The 26,269-nt window shown below is 44.9% G+C and overlaps 2 protein-coding genes across 3 annotated transcripts in view; one reads left to right on the top strand and one right to left on the bottom strand.

Annotated features, from left to right (window-relative positions):
* Positions 1 to 2,140: 2,140 nt before the first annotated feature.
* On the top strand, positions 2,141 to 7,131 carry fgf16 (fibroblast growth factor 16). The gene is made up of 3 exons (XM_072396448.1): positions 2,141 to 3,247; positions 4,781 to 4,884; positions 6,663 to 7,131. The coding sequence occupies exons 1-3, from the start codon at positions 2,944 to 2,946 to the stop codon at positions 6,906 to 6,908; spliced, it is 654 nt and encodes a 217-aa protein (XP_072252549.1). The 5' UTR covers positions 2,141 to 2,943; the 3' UTR covers positions 6,909 to 7,131.
* Positions 7,132 to 9,377: 2,246 nt separating this feature from the next.
* Positions 9,378 to 26,269, bottom strand: part of atrx (ATRX chromatin remodeler) — a 33,041-nt gene continuing 16,149 nt past the window's right edge. For both annotated transcript variants that reach the window (XM_072395895.1, XM_072395896.1), the window contains exons 25-34: positions 26,115 to 26,268; positions 25,895 to 25,995; positions 24,538 to 24,646; positions 22,821 to 22,998; positions 22,414 to 22,605; positions 14,821 to 14,970; positions 12,578 to 12,694; positions 11,620 to 11,715; positions 11,353 to 11,481; positions 9,378 to 11,060 (exon numbers count right to left, since the gene is read on the bottom strand). In XM_072395895.1, the coding sequence (XP_072251996.1) occupies positions 10,836 to 11,060; positions 11,353 to 11,481; positions 11,620 to 11,715; positions 12,578 to 12,694; positions 14,821 to 14,970; positions 22,414 to 22,605; positions 22,821 to 22,998; positions 24,538 to 24,646; positions 25,895 to 25,995; positions 26,115 to 26,268 (1,451 nt within the window). In that variant the 3' untranslated portion in view covers positions 9,378 to 10,835. The remainder of the gene's footprint in view (positions 11,061 to 11,352; positions 11,482 to 11,619; positions 11,716 to 12,577; positions 12,695 to 14,820; positions 14,971 to 22,413; positions 22,606 to 22,820; positions 22,999 to 24,537; positions 24,647 to 25,894; positions 25,996 to 26,114; position 26,269) is intronic.

Below are 26,269 nucleotides of genomic sequence, written 5' to 3'. Positions count from 1 at the left end.
TTGTCTAATCCAAATAAACAGGAGAGGCACTTATTAGCCCCCAGATCCCAGTGCAAAAGTGTAACTTCATTTTCAATTTCAGCTTGCTCGCAGTGACTCACAGGAGAGCGACTTCAAAGCTTTGGTCATACACTTGAGGTCATTATCTTCATTTCTATATCCTCTGCAGGTTCTCAGCATATGGGAACATTTTAACTCTGCATTTCTTTTCTTTTTTTTTTTTGAATCTGCAGCCATAAATCTGCCATGTCAACTATAAAATATGACTGACCAGCAACAGATGTAGCTCTAATAGCTACCAAGATAACAAAGAAATCAAACTTTAGCACCATGAGATCTTTATTCTAGTGCAAGATGGATTTCAGTTTTGTGTGGAGTGGATGGACAGTGAGCAACAGTCAGAAGGAAGAAAGGAGGACAGGGTGTTTCCTTTACATTTTCTGATACTCTGTTTCTCTTGCTCAATCTCTTTCTTCCCCCGCTTCTCTCTTTTCTTTAATCCTTCCAGTCTTCAGCTGAGACGAATCCTCCTTTCATCCTCCACAGCAGCGAGGGCCCCGGTGTCTTTTCGCACAAAGCCTGACCATCAGTGACTCCTCGTCAACCCCTTGCCCAATTCATCAAGCGGAGGCCCATGGGTATTCATCACCCCCACCACCTTTCATATCCAGCACCAGCTGAAAGCCACCGTCCCTCCTCTGACTTCAATGCAGCCGTGACACACCCATAAGATTTATAGTGGCATAATTAGTAGCAGTGAAAAAGGCCTGCATGCTTTGGAAGGTCCATCATGGTGTATTCCACTCTGAGGGACTCTCAAAGCCACCAACATCTGCTTCAAAATGGATAGCGCCGCTACCACAAAAGTTGATAAATTAGCCCTAAACAAGAAGTCAAGAAATTCATCTAAAGCCTGACAGTGACATCAAAACAATCACACACACACTTAAACACACTATTTATCACCATTCACTGGGAGCAAGACACTGTCATAAATCCCAATTCTCTACAGGGAAGCAGCGGCGATGAGCAGCTCTGAGGTGAGAACCCCCCCCCCCCCCGCAGGCCGGGGGTTTCTGAAAACAACTTGAAGGAGGTCTAAAATAACACGCCTAATAGTTAAATGGTGTTATTGATGTAATCACGCCCTCCTCCCCCTTCCACCCAACCTGCTGTCACTGATATCTCAGGAACAGTGAACTAATTAAAACACTCCTGGAGTTTGTTTTCATTTCCATCTTCACACAGAAATAAAGTCCTCACTAAAACAGCTGTGTTTTTCTTTTCTTTTCTTTCCTTTTTTTTCCCCTCACAGCCACAAGTTGGGACCTGTTGTCCCATTGTGAACAGAAGAAGTGCAAAAATCCCCATTCAGTCATAAATTATTAGTCAATACTCTCATTGTGGGTTTTTTTTTTTCTCTGAGTTGTCTTTCATGTGCATGATGGCACAGATCACATAATATACTTTCACTCCACAGGTTTTATTTGATGGCTGCTGTTATTTGATACATTTCTGATTTGTTTGGGTTTTTTTATTGGAAAAAATGTATTTGTAAACTACAGAAAGGAAGCCAAATTTTGCACCATTAATCTAGAAATGTACCACTTTTTTTACATGTCACATATTTTTCTACTACTTTGAAGGCAGGGCCTTTAACTGCCACACGACCCTCAGCTGAAAAACATACCTGAATGTTTTTCAGCAGCCCCAACTCAGTGAGCGCATTTGCTATTAGTTTTCTTTTTTCTTTTTTTATTAAAGTTAATGTACCGGCTTCATTTCTATCCTCCATTTCTCTCAGCACAAGGTGCCTATACTCATACTTCACGCGGCTGCCTTCTCATTTAGCTCATGTGAAATGAAATGCTAATGTGAGTAAAAGCTTTATGTTGGGAAAGTTAAAAAACACTTGCAGCTATCTGTGATGAGTCCAAATACCCATGTATCTATGCACCAGTGGGATTGGATGTTACAGATCATCATCATTTAGATGTCCTACTACCCCCCCCCCCCCCCCCCCCCACCCCCAACCCCCCCAAAAGATGTTAAGCTGCTGGTCTGCTGGAGCTAACTGCAAATGCTGAGCAGAGGGGTAAGGAAGCACCTGCTTCCAACAAGGAGGTGGAGAAAATGCTCTCATGACAAGGTCCAACTGCAGTGGTTGGCCCTGAATCTTGTGCAGGAGGTTGGATTACTCTGAGAGAGTGCACAGGTTATTTTGATATTCTTGTTGGGGTAAATGCTGCTTTGCGGTTTTCCTCTCTACTTCTTTCCCGGACTCTGTGGTGTGACCCAAAAAACAGCCAGTGTACAGAGTGGATTGTCTTTGTGGTAAAAGTAGCTACAATTAGGGTTAGTTAGCTGTAGTTTCTCGGCTTTGTGTCAGCTGCCATACGCGTTTTAACAATGATGGTCTTCACTTTTGCATCTGCACCGCAACCTGTTGCCAGAGTTTCCTGCCTTTGGATAGGCGGTGCGCCTTTAACAGACAGCCTCAAACCGCAAACAGGAGCGCAGCAGTTTTGCGAAGATACTTCTGGATTCGGATTTATGTGATCGGATGATAGGCTATATCCCCTTTTCCGAGAGAGCAGAGACTTAGATTCCTACAAAGCGTCAAAGTCAGCTGTAGAAGTTGGACTGAAAGCGCACATTAACTAAAGCAAACTGATGCGCGTAAGAAGGGATGCCAGCCAGGCGTGGCTTGTGTCTGAATATCCAATGTGAGAATGCGTGGGGAGTATGTATATAATAGAGTCTTTCCATTTGATAAACACAGATATCAAACTCATGATTACAGCAAAGGACTATCAATAAACTGAGAGGACTCCACTGACTTTTGGAGGAGCTCGGTGGGCTGGGGACGCAAGTTTTTTGCGTGCATGGACCGGACTTGTGTAAACTTTTCTCCCTCCTTAACTCACTTTATATACATCTTAAATGCCTTCGCTTAATTTGACAGCTGTGCACACAATGGCAGAGGTCGGGAGCTTTCTGGGGACGCTCGACTTGGATTTACAAAGCTTACCTGCACTGGGGAATATGCCCTTGCCAGAGTCTCCAGTGGGGCTGAACGAGCGGCTGGGGCAGATTGAAGGCAGGCTGCAGCGGGGGTCGCCGACGGATTTTGGGCACCTCAAAGGCATCCTGAGGCGGCGGCAGCTCTACTGCAGGACCGGCTTTCAACTTGAAATATTCCCCAACGGCACTGTGCACGGAACAAGACAGGACCACAGCAGATTTGGTGAGCTTTATTCTTTCGTTTGTTTGCATGGGAACTTTTGTGATGATTGTACACGTTTTTTTATGGTAAAGTGTAAATGAAAGTGGCTGAGCTGTCGTTATCACGAGGAATTGGCAGTAGCTAATCAATTGATCAAGAATTTATGATGTTGGTTTAACAAAACGTGTATCAAAAAAGCTAATTTTTGCGGCAATACACAAAAAGTTTTGGGAAAAGTACATTTTTGTAAAAGGCTTTTTCCTCCCGCGCATCCCCAGTGAACTAATTCGTGCGTCACTGTCACCTCGCGCACCTTTTTCTCGCAATCCCCTGTGCGCTCGGGGCACAGGTGTCTCTCCGACCGCAAACAAGCGGCGCGTGCGCGTTTGGTGGCCAGGGCAATAAGCTCGCACTACCGCTCGCGCACGTCTGAAAACTGTTCAAAGTTTATTCGAAAGTAGTCGTTTATTAGGTTATCACGGAGCCACAGTTGTGCTTCCCCTGGGACGACGCGTAAAAATGTCACCGGTGAAAAAGCCCCGAGTCGTGGGAGAACGAAAAGCTAAACAAGCGAGGTCAGAGGGCAGATGAGCTCACGTCTCGCGCCACCTAGTCACGTCACAGGTGCAGGCCGGCTGGTTCGCGCCCAGCGGGAAATATAGAATAAGTAAAATAATAATAATAATACTAATGATGATAATTATAATGGTAAAGCGTGACCACTGCGGTATGCAGAGATGATTTAGTTCTCATACTCCAACCCAAACCAAGTCAGTTTACAGAGATGGGTGGTCCGCGTGATTGTCTCTGGCTTCACTTAGTCTGAAAAAATGCAAGGTCTTTGTCAGAGCGGCAAGCAAGACGTGGCTTTGATTAGAGGGATACGATACACACTCTTCACCCCACAAATAAATTAGAGGGATCTTCTCTGCCATTCGATGAAGTCGGGGAGATGGAGACCAGGTGGCTGCAAGCTGGCCTCCGTGTGTCAGCGCAGCCAGCTGGATCGTCTCTGACTAACCTCTGCATCACAACAGCCAGTGGCTTTTAATTTTACCAGTTGTTTCCCTGCCTTTGAAGTAGATGCTCGCTTTGCTGTAGCTTCCTGTAAGTCAGAAAACAAGTTACCCACATCTCGACTTCATTAAAGTGTCTTCTCAAGCTGTGCAAGTAGCCAGAGGGGAACTCCCAGACTTTATGGACAACCTCAAGCCATTATGATAGACCAGAGTGATTAATGTTGCTCATAGGTGGGAGTAAAAGGAAAGCTACAGCGGGGCAAGTCTGTGACAGCATGAGTCATCTATGGTGGCGTTTAAAAAGCCATTTTCAGTATGGAGTACCATAAAGATGGTGGGTTGTTTCTGAGGATTTCGTTGACACTGGATAACGAACCAATTTCAGAGCAGAATCAACGCTTAAGTGATAATAACTGAGGTCAACTTATGTCCAAGTGGAGGTCACCTGTGGCTGAAGTGCAGGCTGTTTCCTCAGGGGTGTTCACAGTGTGTTTGTGGGCTTTCCTGATCAGTGTGTGTGTGTGTTTGACCTCAGGTATCCTGGAGTTCATCAGCGTGGCAGTGGGACTGGTCAGCATCAGAGGGGTGGATGCTGGACTTTACCTCGGCATGAATGAAAAAGGAGAGCTCTATGGGTCGGTGAGTCAAACAACAAAACCAAACAAACCCTCCTTTCGTTTTCAGCCCCACCCCCACGATGCAGGTCAGGGTCTTTTTCGCATCACGTCTGACACTCACGGCTTCCTTTAAAGCATACAGAATCTTGTCGTCGTTTGCACAAGTGTAACTTTCTTTCTTACATTTGTTGGTTTTTTTTGCAAAATTAAGGCAGAGCCGGGCTATTGGAAAAGTTTGTTATCTTGGTTCTCATATGTGGCAGGTGGGAAAACCACAGCAAGACTAAACAAGTGTGTGTTTCTTATTCTTCATGCTCATATTTTTTTATCTGCGGGGATTCAAGGAAAAGCAGCTTTCAGACAGAAAGCTGATGTCATTTAGTTTTGAGATATGCAGGGATATTTACATATTTTCACAAAAAGGGGTTGGAGTTGAGCCGTGGCTGAATTCGGTTAAGGTTCCGTCTCTCTCTGCCCTCAAGTTTGGACCCCAAAAAAGTTTTTTTTTTTCTTTAAAACGTCTTGACCGACTTTTCTCACACATGTGTTAGGTACCTGGAGACGGAGCGATAGGAAAGGGAAGCGATAAAGACAATGAAGGGGAAGTATGTGAGGGCAAGCCTGTATCAGGTGTCCCAGGGCATTACCTGGGGGCCTCTCAGGGGCTCAGGCTGGGAACATTTTGAACAGAGGCGACTTTTAGGCAGGCCATTATGTTGAAAGTGCAGATATTGTTACTGCACGCTATCAGAGTCTGGCATCCTGGAGCTCTGACCCTGAGATGAGGGGGTGGGTGATGGTGGGAGGCAGTGATTTGGGGTTGTTGGGGAGGGGTAATTGCACACCTGACTGAGTCACCTGACTGACAGAGGGAGCGATGTAGACATGTCTGTCTGAATCTGAGAGGCCAGGAGGTGGAGAAGGGGGATGGAAAACAGGTAGAGAGGTTGCTTCCGTCCCACAACCACCAGACCTTGACAGGCTTTTGATCCGATGAGGTTCTTGTGTGTGTGTGTGTGTGTTTTAGGATGGATCTGGCCCAGTCATGTGCCCCCTGGGCTGTATTTACAGACAACAGCTTCCCCACAAAGCCGCAGCCAAGCGGAGCCTGACAGCCAATCATCAAAATTGTTGCTGGAATCAAACAAAGCGCTCTTGCACACACACTTAACAGAGGTGTAAAGTGTCTTGAAGGTGAAGACTGACACATGCAAACATTTATCTTGTTGTGTGGTTGTCTCCTGACACAAAAACACAAGAGAAACAGTGACCAAGAGGTAGAACAGGAGACAGCGCTTCACATTTTGGCTCTTAGTGAGGCCCTTACACTTGACCGGGCTCAGCACCAATGCTGATGTGTCTCGTTGTTCTTATACGTGCGCTCTCACCTGCTAAACTCGCAGCCATCGCTCATGCTGAGGCTTTGAGAGCTGCTGTGTGCGTGTGTGTGTGTGTGTGAAACAGTGAGACAACTGTAGGCCTTGTTGCATCACACGGCGGGAAAATAATTCTCCATGTACAACGAGAGGTCAGCAGGTCTGAGGAGTGAGTGTGGAGCGTAAAGTGAAAAGCCGCACGTAATGACTTCCCCCTTCTTTTTTCATAATGAGCACCTGCCTAAGTGAGTTTCTGCTGCTTCATTTCAGCTTTTCATTACGGTGGAGAATAGTTAATGACAGCCCTAAACTCATCAGGAGGAGTGGAAACCGCACTGCCTTCAAACCTGGCTGCGTTTTGCGGCTCGTTTTGCTGCCGCTTTTCTCTCGTCTCCGTTGTTGACTCTTCTTTTGTTTCTTGCAGAAGAAGCTGACACAAGAATGCGTGTTCAGGGAGCAGTTTGAGGAGAACTGGTACAACACCTACGCTTCAACTCTGTACAAGCACACGGACACAGAGCGCTTCTACTACGTGGCTTTAAACAAGGACGGCTCGCCCAGGGAGGGTGGCAGGACTAAAAAGCACCAGAAACTCACCCACTTCTTACCCAGGCCGGTGGAGATCGAAAAGATCCCGCAGGCATACAGGGACGTATTCCAGTACAGGTGACCGGTGCTTACGCTGGGAGAGCTGGCTACATTCGGAGGAACAGACATAAACAAAGAGGAGCAGGAGGAGCAGGGGGGTGTTGCGGATATTCTGGACCCGGCGCAGAACAGTTTACCCTCAGCTCCCCCTGAGGTCACTGTGTGCGCGCATGTGACAGTGACATAAACATTATGCTTGTTCCTGGATGGGTCTCATTTGCTTCGGCAGCGGGTTTGTGGCCTCAGCCAGGGGTGGGGGGGGGGGGGGGGGGGGGGAGCTTTCTTGCGAAACCACTGTGGACGAAGGAAGTCCTCACGACTGCCCAGCTGTGGGTCGATCAGGAGAATCAGATCAGATGCCATGTTTATTTCCATGTAGATTCTGAAGCGACATGCAACGGCACGTGGAGTGGTGGCTCTTTGTGATGTTTTCTGAGCAGCTCTAAGCTGGTAGAACTAGAAAAAAAAAACAAATTTAAAAAAAAAAAAGATCGTTTCTGGTAACATTAAATGTAACAGAGAGCACATTCCTCGCAGTGATAGAAGGTCAGGGTCAAAAATGCACAATCCGTGTGCTACATGTTAGCTGGGAGGTTGAGATTGTCAGAGACAGCAGAGCCAGGCCGGAACAAGTCGAACTGGAGTCGCTTCAACTTTCCTTCAAAGTCAAAGACGAGAGAAGGGGGGGGACATCTTTGTGATGACCGTAGGTTTGATGAAGCACTTACTGCATATCCGGAGTTCCAGCTGCAAGCTGGTCTGACCCTAAACGTCACACTCACGACATTTAAATGAATTATCGAGAAACGAAATGTCAGGAGTTCTATTAAAAACGTACGAGCAAGCTCGGGACGAAAGCACTTCTCTGACTGTGGTCGCAAAGAATGACTGATAAGATGTGTTAAAGGAAGGTGACTTGTAATGTTCAGAGTGTCGGGAACATTATTAAAAAAAAAAAAAAAAGAAAAACAGAGCAAGCATCTGAGGTGTACATATGGGTGTTCCTATTTATGAGATGTACGATATATTTATTTTCTACATATAAAGTATAAATGTAAATCTATATATTTATTTATTGCAAAGACTTTATTTTGTAATGAACTTGAAGTTATATGGACCGCAGATTCTACTGAAATGAGGCCAAAAAAAACCCCCAAACAAACAAAAAAAGAAAAATGAAGAACTGCAACGAACATGACAATAAAATTGTCCCGCTACCCAGAATTCATTGTGAGAGACCATTTTTGCTTGGATTAAAGTGTGATGTACCAATTAAAGCCAGATATATGTGAACAGTCGCATGTGTTTCTCTTTGTTTTCTGCCAATGTGTGCCAGCTGGTTGGTCTAAAACATGTTGAACATTGATTTAGTATGTCAAAGTAAATGCTTTTAAAAGCTTTAACCATGTTGCATTTTGTCAGGTTGTTCAGAAGGAAGAAAACGAGGTAGAAACACGCCGCAGATTCTTTCCCAGAGAAGATAACTCGCACAATCTCCTTCCAATTTGCCCTCATAAACCCCTTAGCAAGTAAGGGTCATATTATAAAGTAGCGTGCACAGTCTCTCTCTGTCTCCATAAGGTCTTAGTCAAGGCCTACATCCACCGTACAAAATCAGATTCCTTATGCAACTGGATCCCAACTTATAATTGGCTTTACACATTAGTATGGATTAAGGGCAGTGATTGGTTGTCCACTGCAGGGGCCTCACAGACTCTACGGTGCAGGCTACAGCGGGTCTTTTCAATGGACAGAAACAGCTGCCTGCTGCATCGGGAACCAGTGGGGATGTGCCACAGACCTGGGGTGCTGGTAATCTGGGGCTAGGAGGGGATGGGATCAACATTTCAACATCTGCAATAGTTGTAATGTTTCTCCACTGGCAGATATCTGTACGCTGCGAGAGCAAGCTCCCCTGGGGGGGAGGGAATGGAAAAGTCAAAGACATGCAGGGGAAAATCCTGGCAGTCTCAGAAATGAAAACAATACCGGGAGAGGGAAAAATAGATGAAAGATGGAAAGGAGTGGGACAAAAGGCACTTAGTGCTGCGAGCGCCAAATACAGGGACACTGCATCAGGACGCATCAGCTGTTCTACAGAAATGCTTATTTATAGTTCGATAATACGCACCAGCACAAGTCGACATGCTTCGATCTTCAAAAAACTTGGTTTTCCCGTCACCGTTTGTCTTAAAATAAATTTCCGCTCCCCTTCAGCTAATTTATGGGAAATGGCAGAGAGCAGGCCAGCTGCTCATTCTTCACCACACCAGCTAACGGGCAGACATTATGTTGCTTTGTTAAGCAAGTTAACCAAAAAGAAGAGGCACGGGTTATAAAGTGGAATAAAATCCAAGTAATTTCAAACGCAGGATCTAAAAACATCGTAGGAGCCAACGAGGGGGAACAAATGCTCACCAAGCGACAAATATCTCATATTAGAACACGAGAACTCATCGGCAAGCATGAAAAACAACTCAGACACACAGGCTGCTGATTCTTTTGGTCACTTTATTAAATGTTATATTAAATACTTATCAAGATAGTAGCAGATCAGTCATGGCAAAACATGGTGGTGTATTTGCTAAAGTAAGAACATTCTTAGAGGAGGGCAAAAAAAAAACTGTCTCTACATTTATGAAATACACCTTGTGCAAACACAGGAGTCAACAGGCGTCTCTTTGTGAGAAATGTCCGTATTCCTCTCGTTTAACAGCTACACCAGTTTAAGCGTTTAGAAGCAAGAATGTGCCAAAGTAGAATACAAGTAGTCTGGGGGCCTGCCTGGTGAGACTACAGCGTCCAGGAGAGCATTACTCACAAAGCACCAGGCAAAAAATCAGCCGTGGATAATAAGAAATCCAGTCTTTTAACTCCCCCTGTCAGCTCCATCTTGAAACTGATATTTTAGACTTTCAGAGACAGGTACAGAGTCGGGTTTTGAGCCCTGTGACACCCAGCTGAACCGGCTGTGCTTTGCGAGACCCAGGCCACTCACCCAGAATGGGGATCAACACAAGTGGAACATAAACAATGAACAGGAATGCACAGTTGCTATGCTAGACAACACGTAACAATGACAATGATGTTACAAAACAAAAACAACAAAAAAAAAAGGGTCTAGGAACCGGCAGGCAGTTTTTGAACAACACAAGCATTCCAATATCATGTTCAGCAACAACTAATGTAAACACTTAAAAGCATATTAGAAAAGATTCTCAACAAATCTCAAATCTTTACAGATCTTATTTTTTTTTCTTTTTTTTTTTCTCCAAGGAAATCAATGTAAGGCAATAAAACACTTTTTTTTTTTCATCTATTTTTTTTGTCGAATTCAGCAGTTTTCTCTACCTCTTGACACCAGACAGGACTTTGCAGCACCAACAGCTGTCTGCTTGCCAGATTAATTATCAGGGAATCTTGTGAGGCTAATAATAACGATGATAGAGAGCTATATGTCATTGAGTCCTGTCACCAATGATTCTGGTCCCACTCGGATGTTGTTAGGCATTTAAAAGAGTATAAAAACTGAGTTTAAATAATGAGGAAACCCTTTTTGAAGGGGAAAATAATACAATGCTTAAAAGCATTGAGGGTATAACTTGTTTATCTTTAAATACAGGAAAAAAAAAATTGAAGATATAGAACTTGAATAACATTAAGGCGGTATTTACATTTTTTTCTGCTGAGAATTCTGAACAGAGCCTTCACACAGTCATTTATACATTATAGTCCACTGTCTCTTAGTGATCACAGAGAACAACCCTGACAGTCTATCCAAACTGAGGACCCAGTGGACAGCATCCTCGTCTCAAAACTACCACCCCATCACCTTGGTGCACAGGTAGGTTTGGAGCTCTGAGAGGTCTCACAGTGCGTTTGTTACAGAGAACTGGGGCCGCTGGGAGCCAGAAAGTAGAGTTGGGGACGAGACAAGAGTCCACCTGACCTACAGGCCCTTTGAAGGGCCTGGATTCTTTCCCATGTTTTGATGTGTGCTCATACCGTGGAGCTGCTGGTAAATACCAAGCAGGTCCATCTGGCTGAGCCCGCCGCCTCCCATCATGCCGTTCTGCAGGGCCAACTGGTTCAGGTAAGTGGCCTGGTTGGCCAAGGCCATCTGCTGCTCCTGAACCTTCCTGTTTGTGATCAGCTTCTGCACGAACATCATCAGCTGGGCAGAGAAACGCACACAGAGACACTTTTTACTCCCAAAGAACATGCCCCCCAAAAAATCTAAACTGTATTCTGACCAGCCATTAATGCTGAGAAAAGGTTTACGGTTTGTGCACACTACAACAGTCAGGTTAAGAAAAGCCCTTTCTCCATTATTTCTTCAGCAGTTTCATGTTATGAACTTTCTGTACACACTGCTGCTTCCGTCCTCCAGTTCACCCGCTTTGCTTGTACGGCTCGAGCAGATGAAAATGTCATGCAGGACAACGTGTTCGCGGAGCAGATCTCACCGTTTGCTGCCTGGTCAGAACATCCCTGTAAATGGTTTCTCGCCGCTTCAGCTCCATCTCCACGTTGGCTTGGTGCGCCAAAGCCAAAGACTGGACCTGGCTCTCTGTGAGGGAGGGGTTCTCCTTCCACTGTGGGGAAAGGCGGCAGCTCACACATCAACCATCATGGCAGGCCACTGCTTTTTGGTAAACACTTTGTGCTGCGAGAGGATTAATCAACTACAGTCATTCCATAAAGATTTAGCTGCTTAATCTTTGGACACTCACCACTCTGGCAATCGTATCCTCCAGTGTCTCCCGAGATAAAGCTTTCAAAGCATTTGTTGCTTCAATTACCTTCTGCCGTCCCTGGTTTATGAGGTCCTGCACAAAAAAAGAAAAAAAAAGAAAAAGAAAGACGTGAAACTTTCAACATGACAAAGTTGAGTTTGTCCTCATATTCTCCATCAGCAGTGAGTCCATGACTCTGGACATAAAGTGATGGAGACAGTACTTTAAGTATTCCTTTATGCTGCAAATGGACGATTCTAAACCCGCATTCACTTAGCCTTAAATCAACATGGCGCGAAAGAAGTAAACAGGCATCAGTCAGTGTCAAACCGAAAGTAAATCATTCCCACATGGTAAGCTCACAATTAAGTTTTTACAACCTGCATATTAACTGTTTTTGTTCGGTCTCACCATCTCCAGCAACTACCAACGAAAAGAGCAGCAACTGACTAACCAGCACCACATGTTAGAGATGAGCTGATGATGGAGGGGATGAACACACGCAGAATAAATAAATAAATCAAAAGCAGTCTAAATACTACATTTCCATTAATCAGGAGTCGAGAAACATAAATCCACATCAGTGCTAATCCTGCTGTGAGTGAGCTGGACATGAGGATGCAAGGAACCTTTCTGAAAACTTTGGCCTTCCAACATCAGCTCTAAAATGTAAAGTTCACAAGAAGGCATGCTCTTAAACTCTTAAATCTCTCTTGTCAAAACGCACAAACAGGCTCTTGAAAAGCCTGTCCTGCCCCTCCGCCGCTGTGTATTAATAGCTGCTGCCCCAGACAGGGAGAATTATGAAATGTTAGGTGGAGGAGAGGGCAGATTCGCTGCTAGACTGTTGTCACAATTAGAAGTGGGGTCTGAGGAATGTGGGGCGCCATGCCGTGGGGGGAAGGAGAGGGAGGCGTGTGAGGCAGGAGAGGGGCATGTGGAGCTCATTACTTACCTCCAGCTGCTGGTTGCTCATGGAGGCCAGAGCTGCCATGTTGTATGAGAAGTAGCTGGAGGTGCCCATGTCTGGGTGAGCGTATGGCAACTGGTAGTTGGTCTTCATGGTCAGACCCTGAGAGATGAAAGACCGAGAAAGAGACAGAGGAAGGAGGAAAGAGGCAGGAGCCAATTAGACAGGTGTTAAAAACAACCAGGGGCGTGATGGGACAAACGGTTTGAAACTCCTGTGGTTGACCAGAGACGACTTTATTTTGCAATTAAACTTCACACAGATCGGCAGATAACGCAGGACTGACTAACTGGTTCTATATCTGACAATTATCTCCTGCTGTTTGTCAAAATACTTGTGTTTGTATATACAAAGGCCTCAGCTACGCTTCTGGTACCGTTTTACCCCTTTAGCTTTGACAGAACAGACTTGCTTTCAAAATTTGTCCCGTGACTTTCTCTCTACCACAGCCCTCTGCTAGTAGCAGCAAGACTATCCTCAGCACTGCTACTTCTCTTGACTTTAAGTTAGCGGGCGTCTCACTTTATGAAATCTTTATTGAGCTGCCAGTGACCTCACTGATACCGTCCGCAGGAATCGGAACTGAATCTCATTTCAAACCACCTCGAAATGTGCTCGTGAGCTTTCAGTAAATCATTACCATTCAGATTTTCCTAAATATCCACGTGGATACAAAAAAAACAAGTACGGGCTGACAGTCTGAACAGTGAAGCTTTCACTTCGTTCCACATTTAGATTGTTTCATTCAGCAAAGCAACAAGGTTTCCTGTAGCAGTCAGCTCCCCATGTTTAAAGTGTGTGTGAGAGTGTGGTGACCTGAAGTAAACAGTCTTCTCCCAGTAAAGGCCAGCAGAATGCCGATGTTTGTATGTAATTGAGTCTCAGCTGCAGATGGTTTCCCCATGCCCTGTAATCTGGCCATCCGGTATGCAGGGGTGGGTGAGTGTGTGTTTGCATGTGTGTGTGTGTGTGTGTGTGTTGAGGGCCAATAGGGGTCTTTGGACCTGGTCAGTGACAGGTGTGCAAACCTAAACAGTACAAAACCTCAAAACAACCACAAGATCACAACACACATGAATCTGCACATATACACTCTTCACTTTTAACACGCAGTCGCTCTTCTGCTGCATCCTCAAATGCTCCGTGTCTCCCACGTGAATCCAGAAAAAGCAGACAAAATCCAGACTTGACATCATTCCTGATTCCCGTTTTCTGAAGTTCAAGTTGATGGCAGCGACTCGCTAAGCTTTATCCCAAGCTGAAGTTTTACCAGTGAGACTAAGGGGCTCATGGGTTTGGTAGTATGATCGCATTTTCAGTTTTTCCTCATTCCTTCGAGTTACAAATCTGATATTCATACATATAGGCTTTTCTGGTGACCACCGGCCAAACTCGGTGGTTGTGAAGACATTAGCAGAGGTAGAGTTACGCTCCAGTTGTTACTCCCACAAAGCCCAGAGTTTACAACATGATACTGAACAGTCTCTCGGAAAAGAAAAGACCGGTTCTGCATCTTCACTGCAAAACACATTGTGTATGAAATTGAAATCCTCACGACCGAACTCAGAGTCGCAGTTAAGCCTGCGACTCAAACCCTCTGTTCCGATTAAATGCAGAGGAGATCGGAGGGGAAAGTGGCTTCCGCACAGGACAGAGGAGGGAGTGTGTTGGAAAAATAATCATTAGGTTGCATTAGAATCTAGGATTACACTGGGAGAGGAGACCTGCTCCTGCTCCTTTACAACATCAACCCACCCCTCCAAACACTTCTCCAAATAAACCACACTAATTCCCCCACAACAAAGGAGAGGGAAGAGATGGGGAAAGTGTGTGTGTGTGTGTGTGTGTGCAGAAGGAGTGTCCAACCCTCTGTGAACCCACATACTAACAGTAAGTAGCATTGACACTGCTTAGACAGCCAAAGTGATTTATATAGCAGATCAGTTGCCCAGTGGTGGGCCAAAATGACCATCAGTGGAGCAGAGGGAGGACCTGTCATCTGCTTATTCTAGGTGATGAAAGCATTATACAGACCCAACACTAACTCACACATCTTGACAAACAAAAATGAGGCCTCGCTCGGCTCACCTTGCACTTTGATGTCAATGTTTTGGAGAATGATGGACGCAAAGGGCTAAGAACTCTATATACGCCTTTGGCTTTGGATCTCGTGGATACGCCACTGCTTGGCATTCAGGTCCTCAGTGTGTGTTCTTCTCCTTTCCTACCTTTTTCTCGGCTTCGTACTCGGCCCATGCGGCCTTGCGATCCTCCTCGCTCAGTTCCTCCTCCTCTTTGTGGTCCAGCAGGGAGTCGTGTTCATGGTAGCACACGATCTGGTCCTTATTGTTTTGCAGCATCTCAGCGAGGAAAGGATCCTACAGAAGAGGACAAAATGAACAGAAAAGGTCACGGTGGGTTCCAAGTCACCACAAAAAGAAAAAAGGGAAAAGAATGGCAGTGGAGGAGCTGAAGGAGGACCCGTTGACCTCTTTTCAGTGACCTCATTTCATTGGCAGTTCAACTGACTCCCAAAGAGTTCAACTTCCAGACAAAACTCATTTCAGATAAAGTCAACTTAAATCAAATTTACTCGCCTATCAATACTTTCTACAGCTCCTTGCCCACAGCTGCCCTTATAAAACGGCCATGAGCAGAGATGACATGTCCAATCGGTCACCAAACTGTCTTTTAGACATTTTAAGTTAGTTAAACTCCTGGGTTTGCTTTGTGCGAGAACGCTACACAACAGGACACTAAACCTGGGAAAAACCGCACCAATTTAAACGTTAAACAGTCCAAACAGGTTAATAAGACTAAAAATCTGCACAGGCTGTTCCAACAACCGAAAGATGAATAAACGGATAAATAAATGACACTTTGCCGAAATTCTGGTTTCCATGCCTACGTTGTTGTTGAAAACAATACCCGAATAAAATTAAGAGCCGGGCCAAGCTTCGCTCGCAAACATGGTTCAAATTACTTCTCTCCGCAGCACGTTTGCTTTTCTTTGTCTCGACTTAGCTTTACATTAAACTGGACCTCTGCAATCTGGAAAGCACGTCATGCAGAAGTTGCCTCATTTACTTCCACACGGGCCAGTTCACGGGGGAGGCTCCGCTCTCCTCCCCCTGCCTTCTCCGTCTCACTGACCGCTGACAACGTGTGTTCATGTGGAAAAAAAAAACAAAAAAAAACTTCATAAATATCACTGGCATAAAGGAGAGAGAGAGAGAGAAAAGAAAAGAAAGCCTGAAACATCAAACCATGAAATTAAGCAGTGATTGCAAAACGTGTACTGAATAAACATAAAATAAACATCAGACTAGACGGAGTGAAACTGGATCCATCAAAGGGAGGGAGGAAGCAATCTGCGTGGAAACTACATGTGAGCCATCTTTCGGGGCTCTGCGACTGCAGAGCGTGATAAAGAAAAGGATCTGGAGCGGGTGTCAGCACACTGGGACGTAGAGCTTCTCCACCCTACGCACCACAGCCTCCAAGGCTTTGGATCCTGGACCCAACTTGTGCTCCTCATTGACATGTGTTTATGTTTCCTGGCCATCACTCTCAATCAGGACAAAACCAGGCCACCCCTGAACAACCAAACATTACAAAGCAGCGGCACAGCCAGCGATTTGACTGCTGCTTTACCCTCTAATTAGGACATAAAAGCACAGTGGAGTCTGTTGGCCCGACTTTGATAAAAAGCACGCATCGTGGTTTGTTCTAACAAAATAGGTGAGCAGCAGGTCAAATAAAAGCCACGGGGACTGGGGAAGATACAACAATGGGTTCTGACATTTTGCAGATTTGAAAACTAAATCTGACGCTTCATGGTCCACCATTTGCTCGTGTCAGGCCCCGTCTAAAGAAAAGAGGTGGCGGGTTCTTCCAGCTATTTAATGCGTTAAATGTTTTATAATGATAAGAGAGCTCCCCTCTAACATCAGCTGCGAATGTTAGTTTTGCATTTTTAGGTTACTGGTTCATTCACGTTCACTAGTTTCGACATCGAGTCTGTTCAGCCAGGAGAAACTGGTTTGTTTTGGGGGGTTTTTTTTCATCCAAAAGGCATGAAAGAGGAGCATTTCTGACAATCGGCTGGGTAACGGGTCAGTGGAGCTGCAGGTCAAATGACAGTACGGACGCTCCCACCGGAAAGCAGCACTTTCTGGGATACCCAAGTAATCCCCTCCAGCAATAGCTCTGGGGTGGTCCGGTCCATCTCCTTCCCTAGAGCGCTGTGTGTGAGTGTGTGTGTGTGTGTGAGTGTGTGTCCTGAGGCAGCACTAATGATTGTAGGAAACCTGACCTATGCTATTGTCATCCTTATGGACGTGCATGGTGAAGCCTATCAATTTTCTGCAGGGGAAAAGATGCTGGGTGGGCAGATGCTCAGAGAGAAGACTCGAAATCATCAAATCCAACTCGCAGGACCGTTTCCCTTTGAGGAAAAGGAGGGTGTGCATTTTTAAAAGATGACATTTGGCGTCACAGAATGTGCGTTTGTTTAGATGTAGCGACGGAGGCGGCGGGCTGTGTCTGCAGACAAGACTCTTCAGCAAAATGGAAAGATTACACCGGCCACAAAGGGCCATGACTTCACATATGCTCTGTAAATGTGGTGTCAAACAGGGCATGTAACAACATGCATTACATTTATACAATTTACACTGTTTCTTCCATCTTGGGAGCAATTTCTGCCCCCTGTAAACCAAATGCTTGAACATGTAAAAATGATGAAAAAGTCCATCGTGCCAGCACCTCACAAATGATGTAAAGCAGTTTTCAAACTCAACAGCTCTCCCATCGCAAAGAGGAAAACTTGGGAGTCAACATAAGTGGGCCTCATGTAGACTTTACAACTTGGCACAAGCACCCACTTGTACTTCACCAATAGATTTTAGGTGCCGCTTGACTTTAAAAGGTACGATGCAATAAAAAGAAATGTAAAAAAAAAGAGAGAGAGAGAGAAAAAAACCCGCCGCCTGGCAGGATTCTTTGTCCGCGTTATCAGATACTTTCTCAAACAGAACATTCTCAACCATGTTAATCCAATTTCCTGCGCCCTAAATGGCCATTTAATGTGTAGAGAATGCGTTAACCACGCTTGTGCGGGGAAGTTTTATTTTCCTAATATTTCTATCATTGCCACAACAGTAAACCCCCACTTAACAGAGAAAAGCACCGCACAAGAGCCTTTAAATGTGCAGGAGAGTGGTGGAGGAAAGGGAAAACCGACATGTATCGGATTCCGACGCTGAAGGAAAACGCCACAAAGTACAAAGAAAAAGAGACAAATTGAAGAGGAAAACAAACCTTGAGCAACTCTCAGCTGTTCGATTAGAGCAACAATTTTCTCAAGTTGCCCCGGCGTGTTTGAATGTATTCAAACGGCTGTGTCTGCCAGAAACTGCTTTTGACGCACAGGTGCATTAACCATAGCAACCAAGGGGGCCGAGACAGGATCCCGACAGCAGGAATGTGAGTGTCTGAGATATTTGTAAAACCTAAACATAGCCAGTCAAAACTCCCTGTCCACCAGCTGCACACCAGTGATACACATAACTCTACTGGTCTGCTATTAAGAGTTTCTCTCCAGAAATGCACTGAAATATGAGAGCTGTGAGCAGCATCAGACGGACGCCCCTGCATTCAGAACCGCAACGTCTTTACACCCTCCGGGGCCTGCGTACAAGTCAAAGGGTTTATCTAGCTGTCAGTCAATTAACAAAGAAACAAAATCATGCATGTCACAAAGGGCTAAAAAAGGACAATAAACATACCACATTCCTATACAAACAAGCCTCAGCTAGCAGTAGCAGGGGGTCTATTTCTGTCAGAGCTCACTGCAAGAAGCGACCAGCTGGAGCTGCTGGTAGGTTGGGATGGACTCAGAGGAATGAATGGTACTGATCCTGTTTTTGACACTTTGCTCTGTTGCTGGTTCAGGTACAGTGCTAGTGTCAGTTCTAAGTTGGTACTATACTAAAGAGCCTTGGTACCAGAGCTTTGGCAGTTTTTAAAACAAATAAACTGGTTCTAAGTTCTAGTGCTCAGGACTAGTACTGGGACCACTTCAGAAGAAAAACTAGTTTTCAAGCCCACAACTGCTTTACTTTTATGCATTTTATTTTTTTTTTTCATTCTGTTGTGGAATTTATGTCTGCTAAATAACACACAGAAGAAATAAGAGCACATTATCAACTGTGCGTAAGATTTCTGCACCAGTCACTCAGCGGCAATTAGCCGAAGCTTCCCTCTAAAGACGTCAATCGGCGAGAGCAAGATTTACCATTAAAGTGGAGGCTACACCAGCATCTCCAGATATGGTCTCAGTGGACCTGAATGCAGCAAATGAGGGTCGATGACACCTCTTGCTTTTTCCTCACCTGCAACAACTCTGCTTCTCGCAGTTACTATGATTAGTGCTCTCTCCACCTGCGATGCAACAAGATCAGGCACGTTTTCTGGGAGCTGGCAAAAAAGCATTGTGGGAAGTATAAGAAAGCACTTACCCAAGTAGAAATTGACTGGGCTAGTGGGGGGTGGGTACACCAAAGAACTAATTTACAATACTGCCATCACAAAATAACTCCTGTAATCCACTGATCACTGATATATTGCTTAAAGAGTATTTAAGGGAGGATTTTTCTTTAAGGTCAAAGTGACTTCCTACCCATAATGAGACAAGCATGGTGTGGTTTATTGCTCCGGTCTGTGCTGCTGTTCTGAGTGCAGCCTGCCCAAAGCATTTAAGCGTTCCTGTCAGAGCCTAATGACCACTGCAGCCATCACCTGCTGAGAGCAAGTACACAGAATCCTGCTCCCAGCACACAGAGCTGACTGACAGCGTACAGTGCAGAAAAGTTTGCACAGAGCATGACAAAGCTGCAGAAAAGTTGTCCCAAGTCTACCGCTGTAGCTTCTCACTGTGCGTGTGGTAGCTTGTCAGATGGAAAAGTCGCGTACGATGAACAGGGAGCAGGTAAAAGTGTCTCATGGTGGGTAGGGATTGCCAAAATCTCATGTCTGGCCTACAAGGAGCTTCTTTGTCATTAGGGGGAAGTGCGTCTGCTTCCTTTGTCTCCAATTAGATTTTCTGAAGACCAGAGAGACATGTTTAAGAGAGGGTTTAAAATAATGACCTTTCATCATGCAGGGGAGGCCAGAGGGAGAAAGAGGAAGAAAAAAAAAAAAAAACTTCACAAAGCTCACTTTGAACATTTGGAGGCAAAGTGCCGAGTCACAACAACAGATGCTGTTGTAGATGGCGGGAAAAGGATTTCATATGTAATGGCACGAGGAAGGAGGAGGTGGAGGAGGAGAGTGGTATCAAAGGTCGGATATCAGGCGCTGAATTAACCGCAAAGTGAAAAACACAAAGAGGGCAGGAAGCAGAGAAGATGCGGACACGTGAAAACGCTCAGATGTGTGCCTCCGTGGTCTGTGTGGACGGAGCTTTAAAGAAATCTGCCCTTTCTATCAGAGAAAACAGACCTTCCCCAGTGTGAAGAGCTGGGAAAAGAGGCACAGAACTATTGTGGCTCAACTCCTTGCCTTCATCTGTGCCGAGCTTTGCTGGCTAAAGGTGATGGAGGGTGTCTGACTCATCTTCACATCATTCCAGATGGCAAATTCCTTCCGTTGTACTGCAGTCCTGCTGCCACATCATAGTTAACCCGCTGGCCACGACAGGTCGGCCTGTTAAAGGGCTTGTCAGCTTCTCCGTCTTTAATACCATGTCGCATAAATGTCACAGGGTTCATTAAAGATCCTACACTTCTAACAGGCCGCGGCTCCATGAAAACATCTGAACTCTTCAAATCTCCGACCGCGTTTCATCCTCTCAAAGTAAGCTACTCTAAGTTTAGAGGAGTGGAGAAGGAAAGAAATTATATCACTTTGACACTGAGTGGATTCACAAAGTGCTCCTTCCTGTTCATACCCAGTAATGTAGTGCCGGTTAAAGGAGTGGGATCCCTCATCCAGTGAGGTCAGAGTCACAGACTAAACTACACTGCAGGCATAAGACTCAACAAAAACAATATTTGCTGCAGTTTTACATTTGCTGTTAAATATTTACTATTCTAATGTTGATAACATAAGGGACTTTGGGATATATCTGGAGACCAAAGCAGGCTCCTTCCCACAGCTATAAATGATCACAAAAGGAAAGGCCACTTAAGTGGGCCTCGCAGATCTAACACGGATCTATAGAAATTAAATAAAAAACAAACAACAGAAACATCTGCATTGATCCAACGTATGGATCTAAGAACATAAAGACTGAGTGTTGCGCTGCTAGTTTGGCTGTTGCCTCGTTTTACTTACGTCAGGGACTTGAAAAGCTCATTCTCGCACTAATGTTGCAGCTGTAAATATTATTGCTCCAAGCTGCTCCAAGTCCATTTGACATTGAAGTCAAATGATGTGCTCTCAAATAACACACCAGAGTTTGAGCTATGATGTAGAAATGCAACAGCATCTGCTTCCAGTGGAGCAGGTTCGGCCATGACGACTCTCACGAACCAGAATGTCTTCACGCTTGACAAACGGGAACAAGCAGTTAGCAGTGTGATGCTGCGAGCCTGCACAACGCTATGGTAACAGAAAGCGGCCACAGTCAATCTAAAAAGGCCGAAAAGCACAGCTGTTTGGCTAAACTTTCTCAGAAGCTCCCTGGAAACTGTAGCTCGACATCGACGCATGTTGACCGACAAGCGGCGAAATAGCCAATCACAGCCACTTGGCAAAACAACATTACGTAAGAGTAGAGAGTCGCTCTGGCAGATCCAATATGCAAACAGATGAGGTGGAAGCTTAAAGCTACATTTACCCAAAATATGTAAACTGCTTATCCATATGCATGTGGAATCGCTGCGGTCACCGGCAATACCAACGCAAAGTCTGAAGCAGATCAGATGAACGGTTGCCAAGCACCAAAAAGAACACAACACACACACAAACGTGCAATAAATACAGCCGTTCGAAATCCGTGTCAATTTTAGAAATAGTTTCTAGAAAAGGTGGACTGACGGAGGCCTTTTGCAAGTTGGAGGTAGTGTTTCTGTTATCTATTCCGTTTACAGATTTCTGCAAAGTAACCCAGGTTAAACCAAAACAAAACCAAAGTAAAACCACTTAAGAAATCAAATGGAGTAAACCCAGAAGGGAAGGAAAGGAGTGGGACAGGACTGAGTCATTCAAAGATCAACAGAGAGGAAGAAGGCTGCGAGGAATGAATGAAAAAAAAGAGGACTGCAGGTTTATAGCGGGTTGCAATGAGAACACTATTTAGTAAATAGCAGTAAACACACAGATCTATGCAGCTGCGCTGGGTTGGATGGCCCATGTAAGGGCCGTGTGTTCTTATAAAACCCCAGGGGACCAAACTAGTGACACAGCACCTGCATTAAGACGAGATGAGCCGATTACGGGATTCTGAAAAGGAACAAATAGAAAGATCCCAGAAAGGCCGAGCAGGATACAAGCTGGCAGCGAGTCTTAAAAACAGTTTATAACTCAAGTATTAAACTTCAAAAGAAGGAACATAGCACTCGCTGCAAGATTGGGATAAATAAGCTTGGCATTTTGTGTCATGTTTACCGATATGAAATGGGGGAAAAAAGCTACTTGACTACTTTCAATGTTTCGCCCCAATTATCTGCAATTCCTGCAGGGAACAGTCCAAGTTCAAGGGTCATCAAAGTCCAATTACATGTCTGATTTATATTAAATCAAATTTCTTAAAAAAACCATGTTTTAATCAAGAAAAAGCTTTGCTTATCATAGTCACAAAGCATATGCATGTTTACCTTGGGAAGCATGGGTGTGGCCTTCTTGCTCTTCTTCTCCGAGGGATCATCCAGCATGTCCGGCTCAAAGGTGTAGAGTTCGGCCAGTTCGTTCATGGTGAAGTGCCTCTCTATCTGCTGCTGGTCCACAACACGGAATGACAAAGACTGCTTGGTGACCTGTCGCTCATAAATCTTCTCCTCCATTGTGCCCTGAAAGAGACGAGCAGAGATGAGAGGAAAGAAAAGAACGGCCACGGACGTTTTCCCCAACGTTGTGGACGAGTGTCACCGGTGAGGCTCAGAAACAGCAGTCAGACTCAGGATTTAGACTTGTGTCGAGCACACAAGTACTTCTAGATATTAAAGTCTTTGCATTCACATACTTAAAACGACCATTGATGAGTGGCCACTCAAATGGAACGTACCTGGGCGAGGAACCTGTAGACATAGACGGGTTTGATCTGGCCGAAGCGGTACACCCTGAAGATGCTCTGGACGTCGTACGAAGGGTTCCAGGAGGCGTCGAAGATGATGACCCTGTTGGCCGCTACCAAGTTGATGCCAAGAGAACCGGCTCGTGTCGATATGAGAAACAAACGGCCTCTGTGTGTGTGACAGTGACAGATGTATCATTGAGTATCATGCAAGTCAGGGCCCTGCTGCATCAAGTACACTCGAGGCTTAATCTCTCCTGACCTGAGGGTCTCACTTAAGAGCGTGGCAAAGAATCTCTTAAAAGGGTTCTTTTGTTGAGGATAATTGTTAAGGCATTTACTGCTTTGTAAGAATTTTTATGGTGATAAATTCCAGTTTCCAGGGAGGCTATTTATTTCCTTACACTCATGCTTAGTAGGGGAGGGACTCCAGGCACCTCACAATTAGATTCTGATTCAGAGAGATGCGATGCGATTACAAAAAGATTGCCAACGCATCTTGATTTTTACTCCCCATGAGACAATTTGGCACTTCCATAAGCAAAGTATTTGCAACTATGCTAAAGTTATTTACTTTCAATATCTTATATTAATAAAACAAATTAAAGAGATGTGGGGAATCAGGGGAGTCAGAAACAAATCTTTGAGATGGGATAGTGGATCATGGCTCTGAAAGGGCGCAACACAGTGCAAAAAGCCCCGGTTCCATAACTGAGGAGACCCATGGGCCGGCCGGAAACTCTGATATCACTCGCTCAATGATAACATGGTTCCTCTCAGGCTTGTTGTGTTCCTAAAATAATGAAGTTTAGCATCAGGAGCATGAAAATGCTTCCATATTCTCACTCTGTATGCAGAGGTTGCCGGTCAGATTTCTTCCTTAGCCATCTTGTGCAATTCCAACATTACATTCTCAATCAAAACATATGCAAAACCGTTGGCTGGCACTTAAGAATCAAACCTAAGAACACCTTCACGCTCGGTGTAGTCGTCATTGCTTTTCCTGTTGTGTTGCACGAGCGACGCGTTGAAGAAATGACAGAAGCAAAGAAAACCAAATTGTTTAGTTCATTTTAAAGCCTAAAAAAAAAAAAACTGGATGTCGACTGAATGCTGATTAATTCATTAATGTTGCCGAATTAAGAGCGCTTGAACACCGACGCCTGTGCCGTCACTCCGTACGCTGTGGGAGGGAGCAGTTACACCTCATCCTCCCCTTGTTAAGACAGAAATGTTGCCACGGTGCTCCGCAGATTCTGAAGGATACGGCACACTGCTGCTGACTCGCGGACATGAAATCACTCACCAAAGACCTGCAGTCCTGCAGTGTAACGCCGTTAAAAGCGTTCTCATTAGCTCTGACGTGGCTGAATGACAGATTTGACAGCAAACGACTGCATAAATCAGGTTGTGTGCAGGTCAGATCGATGATGCCAAATCAAAGTGGATCCCTTTGCCTCTTCCTGTTACGCACAAACTTCCTTGGATGTGTTCATTTTCTTAATCTATCACCGTGGATTTTACCATCCTAACATTAAGACAGAGTTAAAGGCATCATATGTCTTGTTGTTTTGTTTTGTTCTGTGCAGAACCAGGAGTTTTTTTTTGCTTTTACACGTTTTATGAAACCATCTGAATTCTGACATGCTTGTCAAAACTGGTCCGACTCTCATTCACAATTTTTGGGAAAACAGCTAAAGCATCCCACCTTGTGTTACTGGTGTCATTGAACTCCTCCGCCCACTTCTTCCTGGTGGTTGCGCCGGTGGAGCCATCCAAGCGATAATAGTCAATGTTCCTGAACCATTTGCCTTCACCTTCAAAAGACACAAGAGATAGAAATCTGCTTTGACAACTCATCACAAACTAAGCTCCACGAAATCTTTTAAAGCACAAGAGTCGCCATCAACTCGGTCTTTTCCTTGTCAAAAGGACTTAGTTTGGGTATTAGCAGACAGCAGATAGATGGCTGTGTTGGTTAGAGGCCAGCCGTGTTTAGCCTTCAAGATGGCCAACTCCCCCCACCAGCCTTCACAACCAACATTTCAGTATGTTTCCAATTACTTCACTGTGATCTTTTCATTACAAATTACAAACCCTTGAGCAAACATTTTTTTTGTAGAATAAAAAGTCAAGGTCTAATCATTTTCAAAATGAAAGCAAAAACAGCTGCCGAAGTTTAATTAGGAACATGACCTTACACCAGCGGCAATGTGTTTGTGCGTCTGTGTGTGTTTAAGGGTAATAAGCACGCCAGCGTGCAGCAAAATACATGTTGCATGTGGGCTGTCTTGAAAGGTTTGAAACCTGCAACGCTGAGAACAACCTTTAGCTTTCTCCAAGGTTAGCATTATCATTTCATTAGCATCTCCCACAGAAACAGTGGTGAGCTCACGGTACAACCCCAGTTCGGATACAGGATTCGAGGTGCTTAACGGTTCTGGGTCTTCTCTGTTGCATTTTGCTTTCCATGATGCGGCATGTGTTTGCATCGGGTGAAAGATCTGAGGTGTGACGTGGATGGGAGCATGTGTTGCAGCCTGTATATACCTTTAAGCATCAATGGCATTTTCCCAGATGCTTCATAGGTTCTAATGCACCCCAGAACATCAGCGATGCAGGCTTTTAAAGCAAGCTCTAACAACAAACCCTATGGTTCTTCTCCTCTTTAAATCTGATGGATGCAGCACTCATAATTCCCAAAAGGAATTTCAGATTTTGAGCAATACGACCGCAGAACAGTTTCCAAATGAGCTGTTGGTTAGTGTTGGTGCCATAATGTCTCACTTTCAACATCTGTTACGTTTTGCTGTTTTACTGTGAATACAATATTGGTTCATGAAATTCACAGATCACTACATTGCGCTTTTATTTCCATTTCACTCAGCAGCCCAAACTTTTCTGGAACTGGGGTTATGAGAAATATTGCTTGTTATTTTCAGCACGTAATAAAACCAGCATCCTATTTTAAAATCCCATCTTCTAAAAGGTGGGCTGACCACACACAGACAACACAGTGCAGCGAGAGCATCTCGAGTTCAAGAGTCAATACACCGAACACCCACCTTTGTATGGAGAGATCTTTTCCTCATCTTTCGCTCTGCAAGACAGCTCGAGAAAATCCTCAATCAGGTCCAAGGAAATGAGAGACTGACTGAACACCAACCTGAGGACGGACAAAAACACAACGTCACGGAACTGAAGCGACATGTTAAACCTTTGCAAAAAAAAGAAAAGTGAAAGGCTGAAAAAGGAGTTACTGGTGCATCGTTCAGATTGACTTACACTTTCTCATCCACTTCCTCAGCCATGCGCAGTATTTCGAAGAGGAGCGTTATCTTCCCGGAGTGTTCCAGGATCTCAGCGTCAGCCTCGGTGACAAACTCTTTGTGCCAGTCAGCAGAACAGGGACTTCCTGGTGAGGAGCCAGATGGCCGAGC

This window comes from Leuresthes tenuis, unplaced genomic scaffold, assembly GCF_036924035.1.
Source record: "Leuresthes tenuis unplaced genomic scaffold, fLeuTen1.0.hap1 SCAF_11, whole genome shotgun sequence".
Lineage (NCBI taxonomy): Eukaryota > Metazoa > Chordata > Actinopteri > Atheriniformes > Atherinopsidae > Leuresthes > Leuresthes tenuis.
This window is presented reverse-complemented; position numbering and strand designations above follow the sequence as displayed.

What these genes read in the sequence shown, in the direction of transcription:
- fgf16 (XM_072396448.1), top strand. Translation starts at nt 2,944, where the DNA reads ATGCCTTCGCTTAATTTGACAGCTGTGCACACAATGGCAGAGGTCGGG. An exon ending in ACAGGACCACAGCAGATTTG is followed by an intron (nt 3,248 to 4,780) that starts GTGAGCTTTATT and finishes GTTTGACCTCAG; the next exon opens with GTATCCTGGAGTTCATCAGC. An exon ending in AAGGAGAGCTCTATGGGTCG is followed by an intron (nt 4,885 to 6,662) that starts GTGAGTCAAACA and finishes TGTTTCTTGCAG; the next exon opens with AAGAAGCTGACACAAGAATG.